This window comes from Puma concolor, chromosome F2 (genome assembly GCF_028749965.1).
Source record: "Puma concolor isolate L17-30 chromosome F2, mPumCon1.1.hap2, whole genome shotgun sequence".
Taxonomy (NCBI): Eukaryota; Metazoa; Chordata; class Mammalia; order Carnivora; family Felidae; genus Puma; species Puma concolor.
The window spans coordinates 66,220,629-66,238,603 of NC_141684.1; the positions used below are offsets into that span (position 1 = coordinate 66,220,629).

The following is a 17,975-nucleotide window of genomic DNA, read 5'->3' on the forward strand; positions in this document are numbered from 1 at the left end:
TGTATTTAAAGCTTTTCTATTCTTAAACTAGTTTTCGTGTCCTGGTGCGCATCGTAGTATTACAAGCACAGAAACACAGAGCTCTAAGGGACCTCATCAATCAGAAACATTTACCTGTTCACCAATCTTTAGACTTAATTCAGAAGGGATCTGAAATCTAGAGTTTACTGACTAATCCTACAAAGATAAAAAAAAAAAAAAGTGCAACATGCCTGAATCCATGTCAAATTGGTTTTAGTTTACTCTTCCTAAGAGAAACTCCTCCTTGAGGTAGTCGGAGAGCACGGTCCTGGATAGCCGTTTCACGCATTGGTAAGGAAATTTAGAGTCGAGCGCGGCAGGTGGAAACACTGTGCGGCTGAGAATGGGCGATGCGGGTGTTTCCGCGATCCCTGGAGCTGAAGGGACTGCGCTTTCACTAACAGGATCTTCAGGAAGTCGGAGAAGTGGAAGCAGCGTAGCCTGGAGTCCTTTTCACCGGGTGGGAGCAAGGGTACCGCGGGTCCTCGGCCCCGCAGCGGAGCGGCCCCGAATTGCCAAGCGCCGCAGGACGCCCGCCACGCCCCACGCCGCCCTGCAGGCGAACGAGGGAGGCGGCGAGGCCCCGCCGGGCCACCGTAGCGCTGCGGCTCGGGCCTCTCCTCCCGCGCCGCCCTCCGCCCCCAGCCTCCCCGCGCCGCGGCAGCTCTGGGCAGGCAGCGCCGCCGCCGCCGCCGCTTCCTCCTCTGCAGCCGTTCGGCCGCTGCGTGACGCGTCGTTTCCTCCCAACATGGCGGCCGGGGCAGGTCGGCGGTGATGGAGGCCAGTCCGCGGCCGCGGCGGGTGCTAATCCCCACGGTAGCTAGGGCAGCCGTGCTCTCTTCGGGCTTCTGAGCTGCCGCCGCCTTGTCCCTCGGCTCCCGGCAGACGGCCGCCCGGACTGGGCTCCCTCGCCGCCCCTGGGCCGGAGGGGCGAGTGAGGGGGGGTGGCCGGGAAGCGACCCCAGGCAGGAGAGCGGAGGTCCGACGGGCGCGGCCCTCTAGGGGTGGCCTCTCGAGAGGCGGTGAAGACCTCCGTGCCCCTCGCCTGCACCGCGACTGCTCCCACCTGCCTACCCCTTCCTGATCCTGCCGCTGCCCTCCACGCCTCCTCTCCTCCACTTCCACCCCCTCTCCTTTCTCTCCTCTTCTTCCCCCTCCTCCTCCTCTTCCTCCTCCCCTCCAGCCGCTGGGAGCCGCGGGTCGGACGAGCCGCCGCCTCCTTCTCTGCGTCCATGTATGAGGGGAAGAAGACGAAGAACATGTTCCTGACCCGGGCCCTGGAAAAGATTTTGGCCGACAAGGAAGTGAAGAAGGCGCATCACTCCCAGCTGCGCAAAGCGTGCGAGGTGGCGTTAGGTGAGCGGGGAGGAGGCCCGGGGCGGGGGTAGGGGCGGCCCGCGCGGCAGCCGCCGCCGGAGGTGGGGTCGTCTGGGGCTGCCCTAAGCCGGCGCCGCTGACCTCAGGGAGCCCTCGCGAAGCTCTTTGCTCCCTGACTGGAGTTGACACTAACTCGGCTGGATGTGGGGCAGAGGCAGGGTGGAGGAGGAGGGGCAGTAAGCTAGGCTCGGGGAACAGGGCAGGGCTTGGAATCGACTTGAGAGTATGGGAAGATTTTGCTGATGGACCGTGCGGTGCGGACAGGATATCACCCTTTGTGATGAGCAGAAGATGAGCTGTTGTTTATTAGCTTGAAAATCGAGGTGGAGCTGATTTGTCAAGATTGGGCGTGGGAAGGGTTCCGTATCGTAATTTCGATAACTTTGTCGTTTGGTGTGATACTTTGGGAAGATAGGCCGAAGTTGTTCCCTTGTTGACAGTCTTGAGCAGGGGTTTGTAAGAGGTGTAGCCCATTCTGACATCTCTCCGCCTCCGCCACAAGAAAAACAGAGTGATGTTGTATGTGACTGGACTGACCTGGAAGAACAAGACCAGAGGTTAAGGGGTGGGGGTGGCGATATAAAGGCGAGGAAGTGAAGGACCTTTAAATATGCTGGCTTTATGACAAGAAAGGGAGGTTTTGAAATGGGGAAAATGAAAAAGACAATGACACCCACCAGCCACATGTCTGGACAGTGGCAGCTGCTCTCAAGCTTGCATTCTGATCTGTAGTTCAGACGGAGGAGATCTAGTGTACTGAAGCCCATAGCAGAGTAATTCCAAACAATACCTATAGTGAGGACAGGCAAGATGAGGAATTGTTAAAGGGAGAACACTGATCTATGGCATCCGTCAAAGATGAAATCGTTTAAGGAGAGACCAGGACATTTAACACAAAGATGAATTCCTAACACTTAGGCTTTTATTTTATAGCAGTGGAAATAGACTATATCGAATTGACAAGAAAATGAAACTTGTTAAATGGGCTTTGGAAAAAAAAGTGTTCTTGAAGGGAAAAAAAATCCAGGGTAACTTAAAGGTGTACTAAAGTAAAGCGTGAAGACAGCAAAGACCTTTTAATTATTAAAATATACTACTTTCTAACTTGCTATAATCTATATTGTTTTAACTTCTTTTCTAGGTACTTTAAGGTGGTGATGTGAAAAACATTACCATAGAAATTTTCGTTAAAAATTCTTTAAATCTGTGGTATAGTGGGTTTAAGTTTAGTTTTCTGGCCTTTCGTGGATTAGAAGTTCATCTTTTATTATTCTCGTAGCTAATGAAAGACTGTTCTAGGTATACGACAAGACATTGTATAGTGTAAAAAATTGAATTTACATCTAGGTCCTGAAAGGAGTAATTATTAAATTGGGGTGGGATGAGGGAAGAAATGATTTTTAGAGTTTTTAAAGGAATTACATGTTTATAAATAATGTGCAGGTTAAAGAACTCTAGAGATTCAAACTAAACGTTTAGTTTGAGGCCAGATTTTCCATGTTAAATATATTTTTAATATACTAAATTATAAGTATTAGACTGAAGAAATGGAGTGTGTTTTATATACGTATTTTTTCTTCTCCAAAATGCCAATATAAGTGAGTGGGTTGTTTTTTGTTTTTTGTTTTTTTTTGAAGTTGATTGATTTATTTTGAGAGAGAGCATGGGAGGGTCAGAGAGAGAGGGGGGGAGAGAGAGAGAGAATCCCAAGCAGGCCCCTCACTGCCAGTGCAGAGCCTGACATGGGGCTCTAACTTATGCATTGTGAAATCATGACCTGAGCCAAAACCAGTAGTCAGACACTTAATGAACTGAGCCACCCAGGCACCCCTAAGTGAGTGTGTTTTAATGGAGAGTTCAGTGGAAGGAGAATCTGGGATCCTGGGTTAAATCGCAATTCTGTTACATTGCAGTATGGTCGAGTCTTTGGGCCTTAGTTTCCTTCCTTGTAAAATTGGGATATGGAACTTAATGATTGTAAGGTTACATCCCCTCTAATATGCCATGAACGTGAACACACAGTTTTGTTAACCTGTGCATTGAATATTCTTGCCCCTCTTTTTTTTTTTTAATTTTTTTTTTTTCAACGTTTATTTATTTTTGGGACAGAGAGAGACAGAGCATGAACGAGGGAGGGGCAGAGAGAGAGGGAGACACAGAATCGGAAACAGGCTCCAGGCTCTGAGCCATCAGCCCAGAGCCTGACGCGGGGCTCGAACTCCCAGACCGCGAGATCGTGACCTGGCTGAAGTCGGACGCTTAACCGACTGCGCCACCCAGGCGCCCCTTAATTTTTTTTAACGTGTATTTATTATTGAGAGACAGACACAGAGCGTGAGCAGGGGAGAGGCAGAGAGAGGGGGAGACACAGAATCCGAAGTAGGCTCCAGGCTCAGAGCTGTCAGCACAGAGCCCGATGTGGGGCTCAAACTCAGAGACTGCTAGATCATGACCTGAGCTGAAATCGGTCACCCAACCAACTGAGCCACCCAGGCGCCCCTTCTTGTCCCTCTTGATTGGCACCTTGAGAGGGCTTATAGCTTGGTCCTTACCGTATCTAGGTATAGGAGCTACTTGGTAGTGAGTGTGCCAGCTATACTAGGAATTGTCTATTGCAGATTTTGCTGGGTTTTTACTTTTTGTCTGCCTCTTCCATATAGTTAGCAGAAGCTTTATTATGAGGAATGTGACTACCCAGGCAGGGGCTAGGCAACACAGTACTTTAAGATGTATAAGGCTTTTTCTCACGTTTTCTAGCAGTTACATTTAGTCTCCTGCAAAATTTCATTGAACAATCTCAAAGTAGTTAATCCCTGATGAATTTAGTTTCCCTCCAGTCATACATTTACATTATTGCCAAACATAAACGGATAGGGATAACCCATTTCATTGTTACAGAAAGTATAATGTCTTGTAGTAAGATGGTATCTTCAAATATGTATTGTCCCTGGAAACTATTATAAGTCTCCCCTTGGTCTTCATTGTTGAGAATCCAGGCCCACTTTGGTCTCTTAATCTGTGTGGCCATCAAGCAGGATGGGAATGTAAACTGGAATGGACTGGTTTGGTCATCTCTGATGTAGATTAGGTTGTGAACAGGTAGGAGTTGGATGAAGGAAGTATAGATGTGAGTGTTATAATCCTTCTAAATATACTGTGTATATAACTCTTCTGAATACACCTGCCTGCATCCTTTCTCTTCTCTACCCCCAAATATTTACTGAGCACTTACTGAGGAGTTGAAGGGAGATGGGCAATAAACAGGAAAATGTATGGTATGTCAGACTTTTAATCCTTTTGTGTTTTAAAATCATTTTATTGGCATGTGAGGAGATTTCAGAGCACTGGTATTCCAAATTTAGTTACCTTTTACTATAGTGACCCGTTATGAATAGGAATTCTGTAAATAATACTGATGAAATTATATTTCATCACAATTCTTAAGAAAACTATACTTTTTCGTTAAACGTTTTAGGACACCTTATCTAGATTAGGGGAGATTTTTATTAAAACAAAATCCATTTGCAAAGATACTATATACAGAAAATTTCTATTTTTTTCACAAGAAAAATAATGAAAACTTTAAAGGGTATGCAGATTATTTAAATTTTTAAACAAATTATCTTACATTTCAGACTTTATTTTGAAGATGGCAAACAAAAACAAAAACCCAGAAAAAAACCCAACAAAAAAACCCTTCACATCTACATTGTTAAAATCACTGTGAAGCCCACAAGCCCAAGAACAGCTCCAGGTTGCCCTCTCTTGGTACCTGCCCCACTACAGCTCTCTGCAGCTAAGACCAAACTCTGCAGAGGGCTTCTAGGCTGCCCTAGCTTAGCTTGATCCATTCCTGCTCTCTAGAATCCTGAATTAAAAATAGTCTGGCCATCTGCTGGCAGATGAGACAACAGCTGAGCTATTTTTAGTTTCAAAGAATTTAGGATTGTTAGAGGATCAGACTTGAAGGTAGCATTGTTTGTCTTTCCGGGAGGGGAGGTTGCGTTTGTGCCATATTCCAATTAGGCCTCTAAGTTTCAGGAGTTTCTCTGATGTTAAGTCTATGACTAATTCAACTTCTGCTTCTAATATCAGATATTTATGAAGATATGCTGCAAATGTTAGGATGAACTAGTTCAAGGTTGGAAGTTGGCACTGATACAGAATAGGAGTGAAAAGGGTGACCAGAAGAAGGTTTTAGAGGCAAGGGGAGACATTCAGGGACAGTCATAAGGGTGGGATCCCTTGAGATATGGGAGAATGATGGAGAAAAAAGAGGACTTGTTAGGGAAGTGATTTTTGCATCAGGGTGTGAATTTGTGTTGTTTAGCATATTCTAAAGTGATCCTACTGATTTAGTTTTTTTTATTTAAGGATCTGTTACCTACCATTATAGTTACCCCCAGAAATGTAAGTAAAATATTTAGGCAAAAAATTTTGCTTCTTTCTGTACCTCCAGTCCCAGCCTTATTTTGGTTAGTGGTGTTATTAAAAAGGGATATATGGGTGGAGGGGAGATTACTTGAGTGCCATCGACCCCAATTTTATGCTTTTGGTAATATCAATTTTTTCACCGTTTATGAAAAAAAATAGTGACTTACCCCAAATAACATCCTGCAGTGAACATTTTAATTATAATTTAAATCCATTAGCAAGTCTCCTTTTAAACCTTTCTTGTCATCTAGAGTAAAAAGTGTCTTTGGTAAGTCAGGCTACCAAGATTTTTGAGATAGCTGGGGAAAAAAGTAATGAATGAAATGATTGATGCAAGATTCTGTTAAGTTTGAGTTGAAAAAAGTAAGTTTGGGTTTCAGTGCATATAGTCTTTCCATTCTGGAGATTTACAATCTACATTAACATAGTTAAGATTCTGAAAAGTCCTCTAGGAACAATATCTGCTCTATTTTGCTTATTGAAGTTTTTCCTAAGTTTATTTGACCCTTTTCAGTGTCTGTTAACACCTCTGTGAAACATTGTTCTTTGGAATTTACTTTGGAACACTATTCAAGGGAAAGAAAGGCCTTAATGACTGGTAAGGTAGAGATACAATAGGGTAGATACAATAGCCCTAAGTATTGATGGGTCTGTTCTCCAGAAGAGTCTTTGTGTTTTTGGAAAGCAGTTCTACTGATAGTGTAGGAAGAGGAAAGGAGCAGTTGGGCAGAGTGTTATCAGATCAAAGGATTGTGAAATGGGAACTAGCCCTGTTTCCCATCCCATCTAATGGCAAGCAACTGGTTGTCATTCCTGATAATATTTAACTTGTAGAGAAACTTCTGTTGGTAATTGTTTTTTTCAAAGCAGAATAAAAATGTATTGTGAATACATTTGAAATATTGTATTCACATATTGTGAAATAATTTGGGGAAATATTTGTCGTAATATTCCTCACAAAATGGAGGTGGGGATATTGGAGAAGGGAAATACATGAAAAAGTTATTGCTGCCATTCAAAGTTAGGTGTGTTCTTCATTCGGGTATTAGTTGTGCTAGCATGTGCCAAATATTCCACTGCTTTCATGGAACTTACTTTCTAGTGCATTGAGGTTAACAGTAAAGAACAAACTAATGTAGATCATCAAATTGTTATTTTCTGAAACAGTAGTTCAGAAGGGTAAAGGGAGAATGACCCAGGAGTGCAGTTTTAGATAGTGTTGTCAGGAACGGCCTTTCTATGAGGCGACATTTCAGCAGAGAAGTGACAGAGATTCAGCCTTTCAAATAACTGCATGAAATAGAAATAGAGGTAGCAGTAAGACAGGTGTATGCTTGGTATGTTCCAGGATGAAAGGAAGTTTGGCTGGGGGAGGGGAAGAAGGGGATTGGATTGGATTTTATTCTATTTGTGATGGAAGCCACTGGAGAATTTCATATAGGAGAGTGATATAGCAGATTCACATTTTAAAGGCTCACTTTGGCCCGACGTGGTAGTGATTTTGACTAGGCTGGTGAGGCAAGTGAGAATTGGCTGCATTTGGAATATATTTTAAAGGAGTCCACAGGACTTGCTGGTGGGTTGGTTGTATCACAACAGTCTTGAAGCCAGAACTGTAGGGTTGTTGGAGAGGGCATTCACCGTGATGGGGAACACCAGGAGAGAAATAGCCTTTGGGAAATAAGTTGTTACAGTAAAACGTTTTCATCTAACTCTTTGTATGTATTTTATAATTTTTTAATGATAGAATGTCCTGATGATATAATAGGAAACTTTCTACTGAGAAAGGGCAAATTAAAATGATAGGATATTTTCAACTGAGAATGCACAAAACAATTTCAAATTTAAGTTTTTTCAGTGAGGTTTTTCCTAAAGAACGAACTTTCACGTATTTAAAAACAACTGGTCAGGGCGCCTGGGTGGCTCAGTCAGTTGAGCAACCGACTTCGGCTCAGGTCATGATCTCGTGGTTTGTGAGTTTGAGCCCCTTGTCGGGCTCTGTGCTGACAGCTCAGAGCCTGGAGCCTGCTTCCGATTCTGTGTCTCTCCCTCCCTCTGCCCCTCCCCCACTCATGCTCTGTCTCTGTCTCAGAAATAAACGTTAAAAAAAACTAACCCAAAACTTGTCCCTTTTTGGGGTAAGATCTTTATAGATGTAATTAGTTCAAGATCTCCAGGTAAAATCATTTTGGATTTAGGGTGGCTCCTAAATCCAGTGACTGATGTCCTTATAAGTAGAGGAAGGGACAGGGAGACACCTGAAGGAAGAAGGTCATGTGAAAATGGAGGTGGACATTGGAGCTGTGCTGCCATAAATAAGCCAAGGGATACCTGTGTCACCAGAAGCTGGGAAGAGGCAAGGAGTCTTCCCTGGAGCCTTCAGAGGTAGTATGTCTCAGACATCTGGGCTCCAGAACTATGAGAGCAAATTTCTGTTGTTTTTAAACAACCGAGTTTGTGGTAATTTGTTAACGTAAGCCATAGGAAACTAGTATAAGTTCCCTTTATCCTAACTTTTCAGACCCAGTTTGATTTGAGCTTCCATTTATACAGTCAAATGCAGTCTTTGGCTGATTTGTTTCAGAAGTTACAGAAATTTCATAAGTTACCTAAATTTTATAATTACTAAAAAGTAATTATTCTGAAGCTTTAGAGTGTGTGAGTCCCTTGAAAAAGTTCTTTAAAAAAGGGTCCTGGGCCCAAGTTTTTAAAGGGTTTGTGTTCTTTTAGTATTTTTGTTTTGCTTAGATTTAGACTTGGTGTCACTACATTGGTCTATGTAACCTATGTTATCTTCTCATCCAGGAAAGATTGTGAAAAACAATCTTTAAAATATTTCGTATCACAAAATTACCTCTGGCAGTACGTTTAGAAAAATCCACATGGGGCAGTTAATATTTTTCTCTCAATTTTGAATCACTTAATCAGCTGTTTAATAATTCTTTACTTCTCTAGAACCTTGCTAAGAAATGACATAGTCAATAAAAAAATAAGCAGATATGACAGCCAATTACTTTATTCAGAGGAGAGTCCCCTTGTCTTTACTCAGTCACTTTTTTTTTAATGTTTATTTTTGAGGGAGAGAGAGAGAGAGAGAGAGAGAGCGAGCGAGCATGAGAGGCGGAGGGGCAGAGCGAGGAGACACAGAATCCGAAGTAGGCTCCAGGCTCTGAGCTGTCAGCACAGAGCCGACATGGGGCTCGAACTCACAGAGTGCAATATCATGACTTGAGCTGAAGTCAGAGGCTTAACTGACTGAGTCACCCAGGCAGGCGCCCCTCAGTCACTTAAATTGTACATAAGTCCAATAAATTTGGCAGTTTACTCTTTTTGTTTTAAATAAAGAAAACCTTATTTTCAAAAGTAAAACCGGGGGAAAAATCACCCATGACACTATTAGGTAAAGATAACTATTGCTAACTTTATAAAAAACAACTTTGTTGAGGTATAATTTACATACAACAAAATCTACCTTTTTTTTAAAGTTAATTTATTTAATATCTATACCCAATGTGGGGCCTGAACTCAGGACCCTGAGATCAAGAGTTGAATGCTCTTCCTACTAAGCTAGTAGCCACTTGCCCCCAAATTTGCCCATTTTAAATGTAATGATTTTTACTTAAGTTCATTGAGTTGTACAGGCATAACCATAATCCAGTTTGAGGACATTTCTGTTACCCCAGTAAGATCCCTAGTGCCTATTTACAGTTAATCCTTGGTGCCACCCCCAGCTCTAGGTATCTACTCATCTACTTTCTGTGTCCAGATTTGCCTTTTCTGTGTATTTCTTATAAGTATAATCATACATATATGGTCTTTTGTGTCTGGTTTCTTTCAGTCAGCATAATGTTTTGAGGTTCATTCATGTTGTAGCAAGTATCAGTATTTCATTTCTTTTTATTACTGAATAGTATTCCAGAGTGTGGATGTACCACATTTGGTTATTCACCAGTTGATGGACATTTGGGTTGAATGAATAATGCTACTGGAATATTTACATGTAAGTCTTTATGTGGACGTAAATTTTTATTTTGTATAGTTACTACCAAGGTGGAATTGCTGGGTCATATGATAAATCTGTGTTTAAATTTTTAAGAAACTAAGTTGTTTTCCAAAGTGGCTGCACCCTTTTACATCCCCATCAGCAATGTAGGAGGGTTTCTTATATCCTTGCCAGCCAAAATTATTACTTTTTTATTTTAGCCATCTTAGTTGATACAAAGTGTTATTTCTTTGAGACACTATTAACTTTTTGAGGTGTTCTTTCCAGACTTTATTCTAAATTTTTTTTAATGTTTATTTTTGAGAGAGAGAGAGTGACAAAAAGCAAGTGGGGGAAGGGCAGAGAGAGAGGTAGACACAGATTCTGAAGTAGGTTCTAGGCTCTGAGCTGTCAGCACAGAGCCCTGTGTTGGGCTTCAACTCACGGACCGCGAGATCCTGACCTGAGCTAAAAGTTGGATGCTTAACTGGCTGAGCACCCAGGTGCCCCTCCAGACTTTATTGTGAAAACACACACACACACACACACACACACACACACAGATGTATTCAAAAATTGAGCTACTTAATTTCTAAGGCAGCAGTAATTGTTTACTGTACGCCAAGTTGTGTACCTATGGCTTTATTGGCTTTATCTCAATTTGTCCTCCAAACAACCATATGTGCTTAGGTGCTATTATTATCTGCATTTTACAGATGAAGAAACTGAGGTTTTTTAGAGCTTGTGTTTGGTAGAATTTATAGATGAGTGCTTCTTTTTGGCCTATTGTGGCCCACCTAACCTTGCACCCTTACCCACAAAACTTTGTTTACAGTTAACAAATTCCAAAAAGGGAAAGAATGGCCTCCTTGGAAACAGTCACCGTTAATAAAAGAGAAAGGGCAAAATACATAACAAACAACTAACAGCAGTACAGAAAAATATTGTTCTCTACATTTCAGTGAATCTCAAAAGTATTTATCTACTATGTGTTAATAATGGCATCTCTGAGTCCATCTGTCCATCATACAAGAGACCATTTTATCCTGTGTTCTGCTTAAGAAGTCAGCCAGAATCATGTGTATTTGTGTATCTAAGATTTTATTTTTTTTTTAATTTTTTTTTTTCAACGTTTATTTATTTTATTTTTGGGACAGAGAGAGACAGAGCATGAACGGGGGAGGGGCAGAGAGAGAGGGAGACACAGAATCGGAAACAGGCTCCAGGCTCCGAGACATCAGCCCAGAGCCCGACGCGGGGCTCGAACTCCTGGACCGCGAGATCGTGACCTGGCTGAAGTCGGACGCTTAACCGACTGCGCCACCCAGGCGCCCCATCTAAGATTTTAAACAACATTGTAAAGTAAGATTTTAATAATTTAAGCCATTTGGAAAATTTAACTGTCCTGTGACACTCCCAAGGATTCTGGTGATATTTTATTATACGTGAGTTCCTCATCTTTTAAAAATATTCTTACTTTTTATCTTAGTATTTTATAGCATCTTCAAATCATTTTTTTTAATTGTTTTTAACGTTTATTCATTTTAGAGAGACAGAGCGTGAGTGGGGGAGGAGCAGAGAGAGAGGGAGACACAGAATCGGAAGCAGGCTCCAGGCTCTGAGCTGTCAGCCCAGAGCCTGATGCATGATGCAGCCCTTGAACTCGCAGACCGCGAGGTCATGACCTGAGCTGAAGTCAGATGCTCAACTGCCTGAGCCACCCAGGCGCCCCTCAAATCATTTTAAGAACTCAAGTAAAAACAAAATCTTATTAAAATGTCATCTTATAGGAAATAAGCCTTTGTCACCTAAAAATAACTGGTTGTATATCTCAGTGGCTTTCATAAGAATATAATTATAATTATTGTGTAATTGTCATAATTTTCAGTTGTATAGTCTCTCTTCATTATTTCATAGGCTTTTTTTTTTTCTTTAAAGTGTATTTATTTTCAGAGAGACAGAGTGAGCAGGGGAGGGCCAAAGAGAGAAAATTCCAAGCAGGCTCTACACTGTGAGTGCAGAGCCTGATGTGGGGCTTGAACTCAGGAACTGTGAGATCACGACCTGAGCCAAAACCAAGAGCCAGATGCTTAAGTGACTGAGCCACCCACATGTCCCCATATGCATTTTCTGAATATGTATTTTGTCTTCCTACGAAGTATTTTAATAATGCATCCTGTTTTAAAGTGTTTTTTGAGTTTGGGGACATTTACATTTAAATTTTGCTTCACAGACTTTTATACATATTTTTTATTTATCCCAGCACAATTCATTGAGTATTGTATGTGCAGAATTATCTACAATAAACGCTGATATTGAGCTTGCTGAATTAGAGTATGGTCATTTATGGCTCTTATACTCTGTTCTGGGTGCAAGTATATAGCTGACTATTGAGGAAAACAAGACAAGAGTATTCATTCTCTTTAGATTTATTGGTTTTGACCTATTTTTATGCAACTATTCCTTTTCATCTTTCCTTTGCAATTTTTTTCTGTTCTAAAAATAGAAAACAAAGACCTCCCCTTTACCATCCAGATATGTATACTTTTGTTTTCTATAGATTTTGACTTTTATGGTACTTATTTTCTTGCATTTATTAGGGTATAATCTGAAGTATTTATGTAATAAGTTTATTTTCTCCCTTTGAATTGATAGGTGGTAAAAAAACAATTAAGTTAAAAAGCATTTTATTACTTCTTATACCATTGATGATTCTCAATTTTTTGTAGCATAGTGCCTAACATGGTATCTGATAGGATCGATTAGTCCTCATTGCCTCTTATTTATTTTTTTATAATGGTGTTTGAGTTTTTTCCCAAATTTTCAGATTTTATTTTTTGCTCTTTAATGCTTACTCTCAGCATCTTAATAACATAATGCATAGTCAGCATTTCTATCTTTTATTTTTTTTTTTTTAATTTTTTTTTTCAACGTTTATTTATTTTTGGGACAGAGAGAGACAGAGCATGAACGGGGGAGGGGCAGAGAGAGAGGGAGACACAGAATCGGAAACAGGCTCCAGGCTCTGAGCCATCAGCCCAGAGCCTGACGCGGGGCTCGAACTCCCGGACCGCGACATCGTGACCTGGCTGAAGTCGGACGCTTAACCGACTGCGTCACCCAGGCGCCCCTATCTTTTATTTTTATGTATAAGATAAAAAATGTTATAGTTGGAAAGAAATTGGTTATTTTGTTTATTTTTTTGGATTCTCTTACTTTATTCCTTAAGTTTTAATTCTTACATGGTAATTGAGAATGTGTTTAGTGCATTTACAAGCCGAAGCTAATGCATAATTTCTGTATGCTTATATCTTTAAAAATTAAAATGGAACAACATGCATCTTCTAATAATGAATAGAAATAAAATGTAGTATCTTTGATACCAGTTAATAATTAAATTAACAATTAATACTTAATAATTGAGCTTTTAAAATACCAGTGTCCAAAATAGGTATTTTATTATGATTAGAGGACAGAAGTTTAATAGTGAATACTATCTCCAGTTATTTTGCTACAGGATACATGGACAGAAAAACGTACCAGAATGTATTTTGTTTTTACAAATGCAATGATCAGTCTGTGTGTTTGTTATATGAAATGAAAGTTATTTTATTCTGTTTCACCCCAGCCCCCATTTCTATGACTATTAGAGAAGACTCGTGAATGGAAAATTAGGAGGAAAGGTACTTTTTTTTTTTTTTTGGCTAATATGTAGCACACACTTTCCTTAAAAAGTCAACAAATATGTCAACGTATGGTATCTTAAATGTTTATATGTGATTATATATTCATTGGGTTATATTCCTTTTGAAATAGTCAAAACAAATATTTTTCAGTTTGTAATATTCCCTTACATTTCAAAAAACACACTTGATTAAGTGATTAACATGCCAAAAATCTGATTTCCTTATAAAAAGGTTAGGCATTCAAATTATCATAATTATAATTCTTTTAGTTTGGTTGGTTTTTCTTGGTTTGAATGAAAATGTCTTTAGGAAAGAACATTTTTTCCAGTTTTACTACTAAATTAAAATTATACTTATGAATATTGAGCAGTTTTAAATTTTATATTAAACTGAATATCCCTTGATTTTTTTTTTTTTTTTTAATGCCTCCCTAAATGGTTTCTATCAATTTGGTCTCATTGAATACCACTTGTAAAAAATACAAACAAATAAGTGGCAATAAGGACTAATCAGATACCGTGTTAGGCACTATGCTAATCTAAATGCCTGATGGGATAAGGTGTGATAAAATGCTTTCTAAAATGTTCATTGAAGTTTTCTGTCTTTAAAATTATTAAAGTTATATCAACTTTGACTAATAGCAAATAAGGAGCTTTGATTGTCACTCATGCATGCCTAATGCTATTCTGTATAATTACAATCTCTCATTAGTTTGCTTGACTAAAATTTCTTAATGTAAAGCTTTTGTTGATTAAATAAATTAATGTCTCCAAACATTTTGTCTAGGATAGTCACCATTAATAATTTGGCTTTCCAGGCGGTATGTAAAAAAATAAAAATACCTTTGTGTTTGGAAATTAAATGTCAAGAATGTTTGCTTTTCTTCAGTTTTCCATGTTTATTTTTTAAACTTTTATCCTGAACTTTGCACTTAAAAAAATTATCACAATATTTAGTTCCTTTTTTTTGTTTTGTTTTGGAACCATTCCTTTTATGTTCATTTGCTCCCTGATCGTCCTTATCTCTCTCCCTTCTTTTCAAACCTGAGAATCTTATCAGCATTGATATATGAATCCATTCTTAATTCACAAAGACATGTTTGAAAGCAATTGAGACAATTAAAAAATCATCAGAAAGTAACTAGACACCTGGTTAATATCCCTTGATGTGACCTCCCAAATGACCACTAAATTGTAGAAATGGAGGAAAGTTCACTACATTATGGAAAACCAGATTAATGGCAATCTGTTACTAGATCTGGGAGGAATGAGAAGAAGCTAAAAGGATGAGAGATATCCTAGGTATCTAAAACTGTCTGACATAGGGATAATTCTTTTTTTTCCTTAATGAAAAAAGTTAATTTGAAATTGCACACAAAGTAATCAGCGACGTATGGAAATGTCTGCACTAGAAAACACCTGTGCATGCAAACTGCCATATTCCAGGAAGAAAAAAATTCTTTACATTGAGATTCTTACAAGTCTAAATCTATAGATATGATTTAAAATTCAGAATAGGGGCACCTGGGTGGCTCAGTTGGTTAAGTGGTTAAGTGTCTGACTCTTGATTTCAGCCCAGGTCATGATCTCCTCAGTTTGCGAGTTCGAGCCCCATAGAAGAGCCTGCTGGGGATCCTCTCTCCTTCTCTCTCTGCTGCTCGCTTGCGTGCGCTGTTGGGCGCTCTCTCTCTCTCTCTCTCAGAAGTAAACATTTAAAAAAAAATAAAATTCAGGATAAAAAGAATCCCATGAATATTGAGGCAGAGAAAATAAGCTTCCAAAGAAGGAATTGTTACGAGTTTAGTTTACGATTGCAAGGAAGGGTTTTACCCTGTGTAAACTTAAGTAACAGGAATTTGCTGAAAATGATAGAACAGTAATAACAACTCTGCTAATAAACTCAAATATACTATTTGTATTTTTTTAAATCTATGTCTTATTCTGCTGCTCTTTGTTTTGTTCCTTTGCTTCCTCTCCTTCCTCTCCTTTCCCTGTCTCCTTCATCTGTCCACTCCTTTATCTCATTCCCTTTACTTCAAAGAATATATTTATCATTTGCTTTATTTCAAATAACATCAAAAAAATAGTTAGATACAAAATAATCAGACATGTTGTGAAGATAGCTGTACAAATTTATTCATCATTGTACTCTTTATAATTACTAAAAGTTGAAAGTAAGTTGTCAACAGTATGGAATTGGTTAAATAAAAATGGTATGTCCATGCATTGGAATACTACAAAGCATAGTGACGTGCTGGAAATGCATTCATTGATAAGAAAAGATGGAGTGGAAATATGTAAAAGATCTATAATGTGTTATATAATAGTATTTACCTTTGAGCAAATATGTATTGCTAAGTACATAGAAAAAGTGTTGCAAATACAAGGAAATCTTGACAAATACATTGAGAGGTATGTTTCATTGTCTTGTTTTGCAGAACTACAATGTAATGTCTATAAGGTTGTTACACAAATATGTCATTAAAGATTCCATATGCTTCGTTTTTTTTAAATATTTATTTCTGAGACAGAGAGAGACAGAGCATAAGTGGGGGAGGGGCAGAGAGAGAGGGAGACACAGAATCAGAAGCAGGTTCCAGGCTCTAAGCTGTCTGCACAGAGCCCGACGTGGGGCTCGAATTCACAAACCATGAGATCATGACCTGAGCCAAAGTCCTGACCTCAACTGACTGGGCCACCCAGGTGCCCCAAGACTCCATATGCTTCTAAGGAACTTTTATATGAGGCAGAAATACTTGTTTTCCTCCCCAAACCTGTGGAGTTTAAATGTAGAGTTAGGAGGAAAAAGAAAAAAAAAAGCCACAAAGGTAAGCAGTGGCCTTCATATTGAAGTAGAAAATAAAACCAGGAAAAGAAGGTGGAAGTCCTCAAAGCTAGCCGATTGAATGATAGTCACATTTATTTACTACCAAGTGTTTCTCATAGCAAACACAGAGACAATTTAAATGTGTTTTTGGTATTGCTTAGAGGACACCTAATTATCAATAAAAAATTGTACTCTGGGCTTCATCACTCATTATGTGATAATAGGAAAGAACTTCTGTTTTTCAGGTAATACCATCATGCTCTCAAATGGAGGGAGAATAACTGATTTCAATCAGACTTTGGACTAGGAAATACTTATAATTTATACCTCTAGTTATCTAAATATCTTGTAAGAATTAAAAAGTCTTTCTGAGAAAACACCATTGGTTGCTCTATGTCTTCCAAAATACAAAGGAAGCCTTAGTTTTCACCTCAAATAAATCCTAAGCCAGGAAAATTATACAGGTTTTAAAAGCTCTTCTTTCCATGAATGTATCTATTGTGGCTTTCTCAACACATTTAGAAAAGGTATGAAAAATTGAAGAATAGAGGTTTCTTGAGGTCTACCGAAAGTCCATTAGTGTTAACTGGTTTAGACTTAGTCTTGCAGATTCTTGGGTCTACATCTTTTCTGGAGTTAGATATCAAGTTCTTTTCAATTACAGTTGACCTTTGGACAGGGTGGGAATTGGGGGCATTGACCCCTGAACAGTCAAAAATCCTCGTGTAACTTCTGACTTTACTAATACTTGACTAATAGCTTACTGTTGGCTGGAAGCCTTACTGATAAACAGTTGATTAATACTTATTTTGTGTGTAAAATGTACCATATACTGGATTCTTACAATAAAGTCAGAAAAAGAAAATGTTGAGAAATTCATCAGAGAAACATTTAAAGTACTATACTTACATTTATTGAAAAAAATCTGCCTCTAGGAGGTCCAAGGGCCATGGGGTGGGTCTGACCGCCTGGAGTTGGCAGTGTACCAGAACCTGGTGTCCTTGACTCAGCAGGGGCAGCCACTAGGCTGCTCTCAGGCAGCAGTACTGGCCTGTAGGCTCACTACAGTGGCGGCAGCCCCATCTGCCTGGAGGTCTATCATGAGCCTGTGATCTTTGGTGGATAAAGCCACACTTGAATGTGCCCTCTGCAAGGCTGGGGGTGGGGCAAGGCTGGCCAGCCTGGGAGGGGCCCCAAGGGTTCCAGGTATTCTGATACTACAGCCTTGCTAGGGTGCTGGGAGAAGAAGGGGTCCCCGCACAACTTCCACCTTGGCCTCTAGGTGCATTCCTCTGCTTCAGCATAGCCTCCTGTCCACCAGCCTTGGGTTATTCATTGTTGGTGCTGTCCTTAGATTTCTGGAGAATGCTTTTTGGCTTCATCATCGACCTGAGTTTTGCCCATTGAGAGAATGAGAGGTTTGACTGAACTCACAGCCCTGCCTGGTCCTGGGCCACAGGGATGGAGCTGCTGACCATCTAGGCAGGCCTCTTTTTGGTACTTAGAGGACCAAAGGCATGACCTGTGTGCCAGTTGCCTTCCATTCACTTGTGTGGAGAATGGGGTAGGCAGTTGGGAATAAATGCCTTGTGGCTTTTGTTGTCACTTCTCAACAAAAGAAAATAAAACCAGTATAAGTGGGCTTGGGC

The 17,975-nt window shown here is 40.0% G+C and overlaps 1 protein-coding gene across 2 annotated transcripts in view; it reads left to right on the forward strand.

The window, feature by feature from the left end:
• The first annotated feature begins 942 nt into the window (after positions 1-942).
• ARFGEF1 (ARF guanine nucleotide exchange factor 1) overlaps positions 943-17,975 on the forward strand; it is a 151,163-nt gene continuing 134,130 nt past the window's right edge. For both annotated transcript variants that reach the window (XM_086695376.1, XM_025922849.2), the window contains exon 1: positions 943-1,377. In XM_086695376.1, coding sequence (XP_086551502.1) covers positions 1,254-1,377 — 124 coding nt within the window. In that variant the 5' untranslated portion in view covers positions 943-1,253. The remainder of the gene's footprint in view (positions 1,378-17,975) is intronic.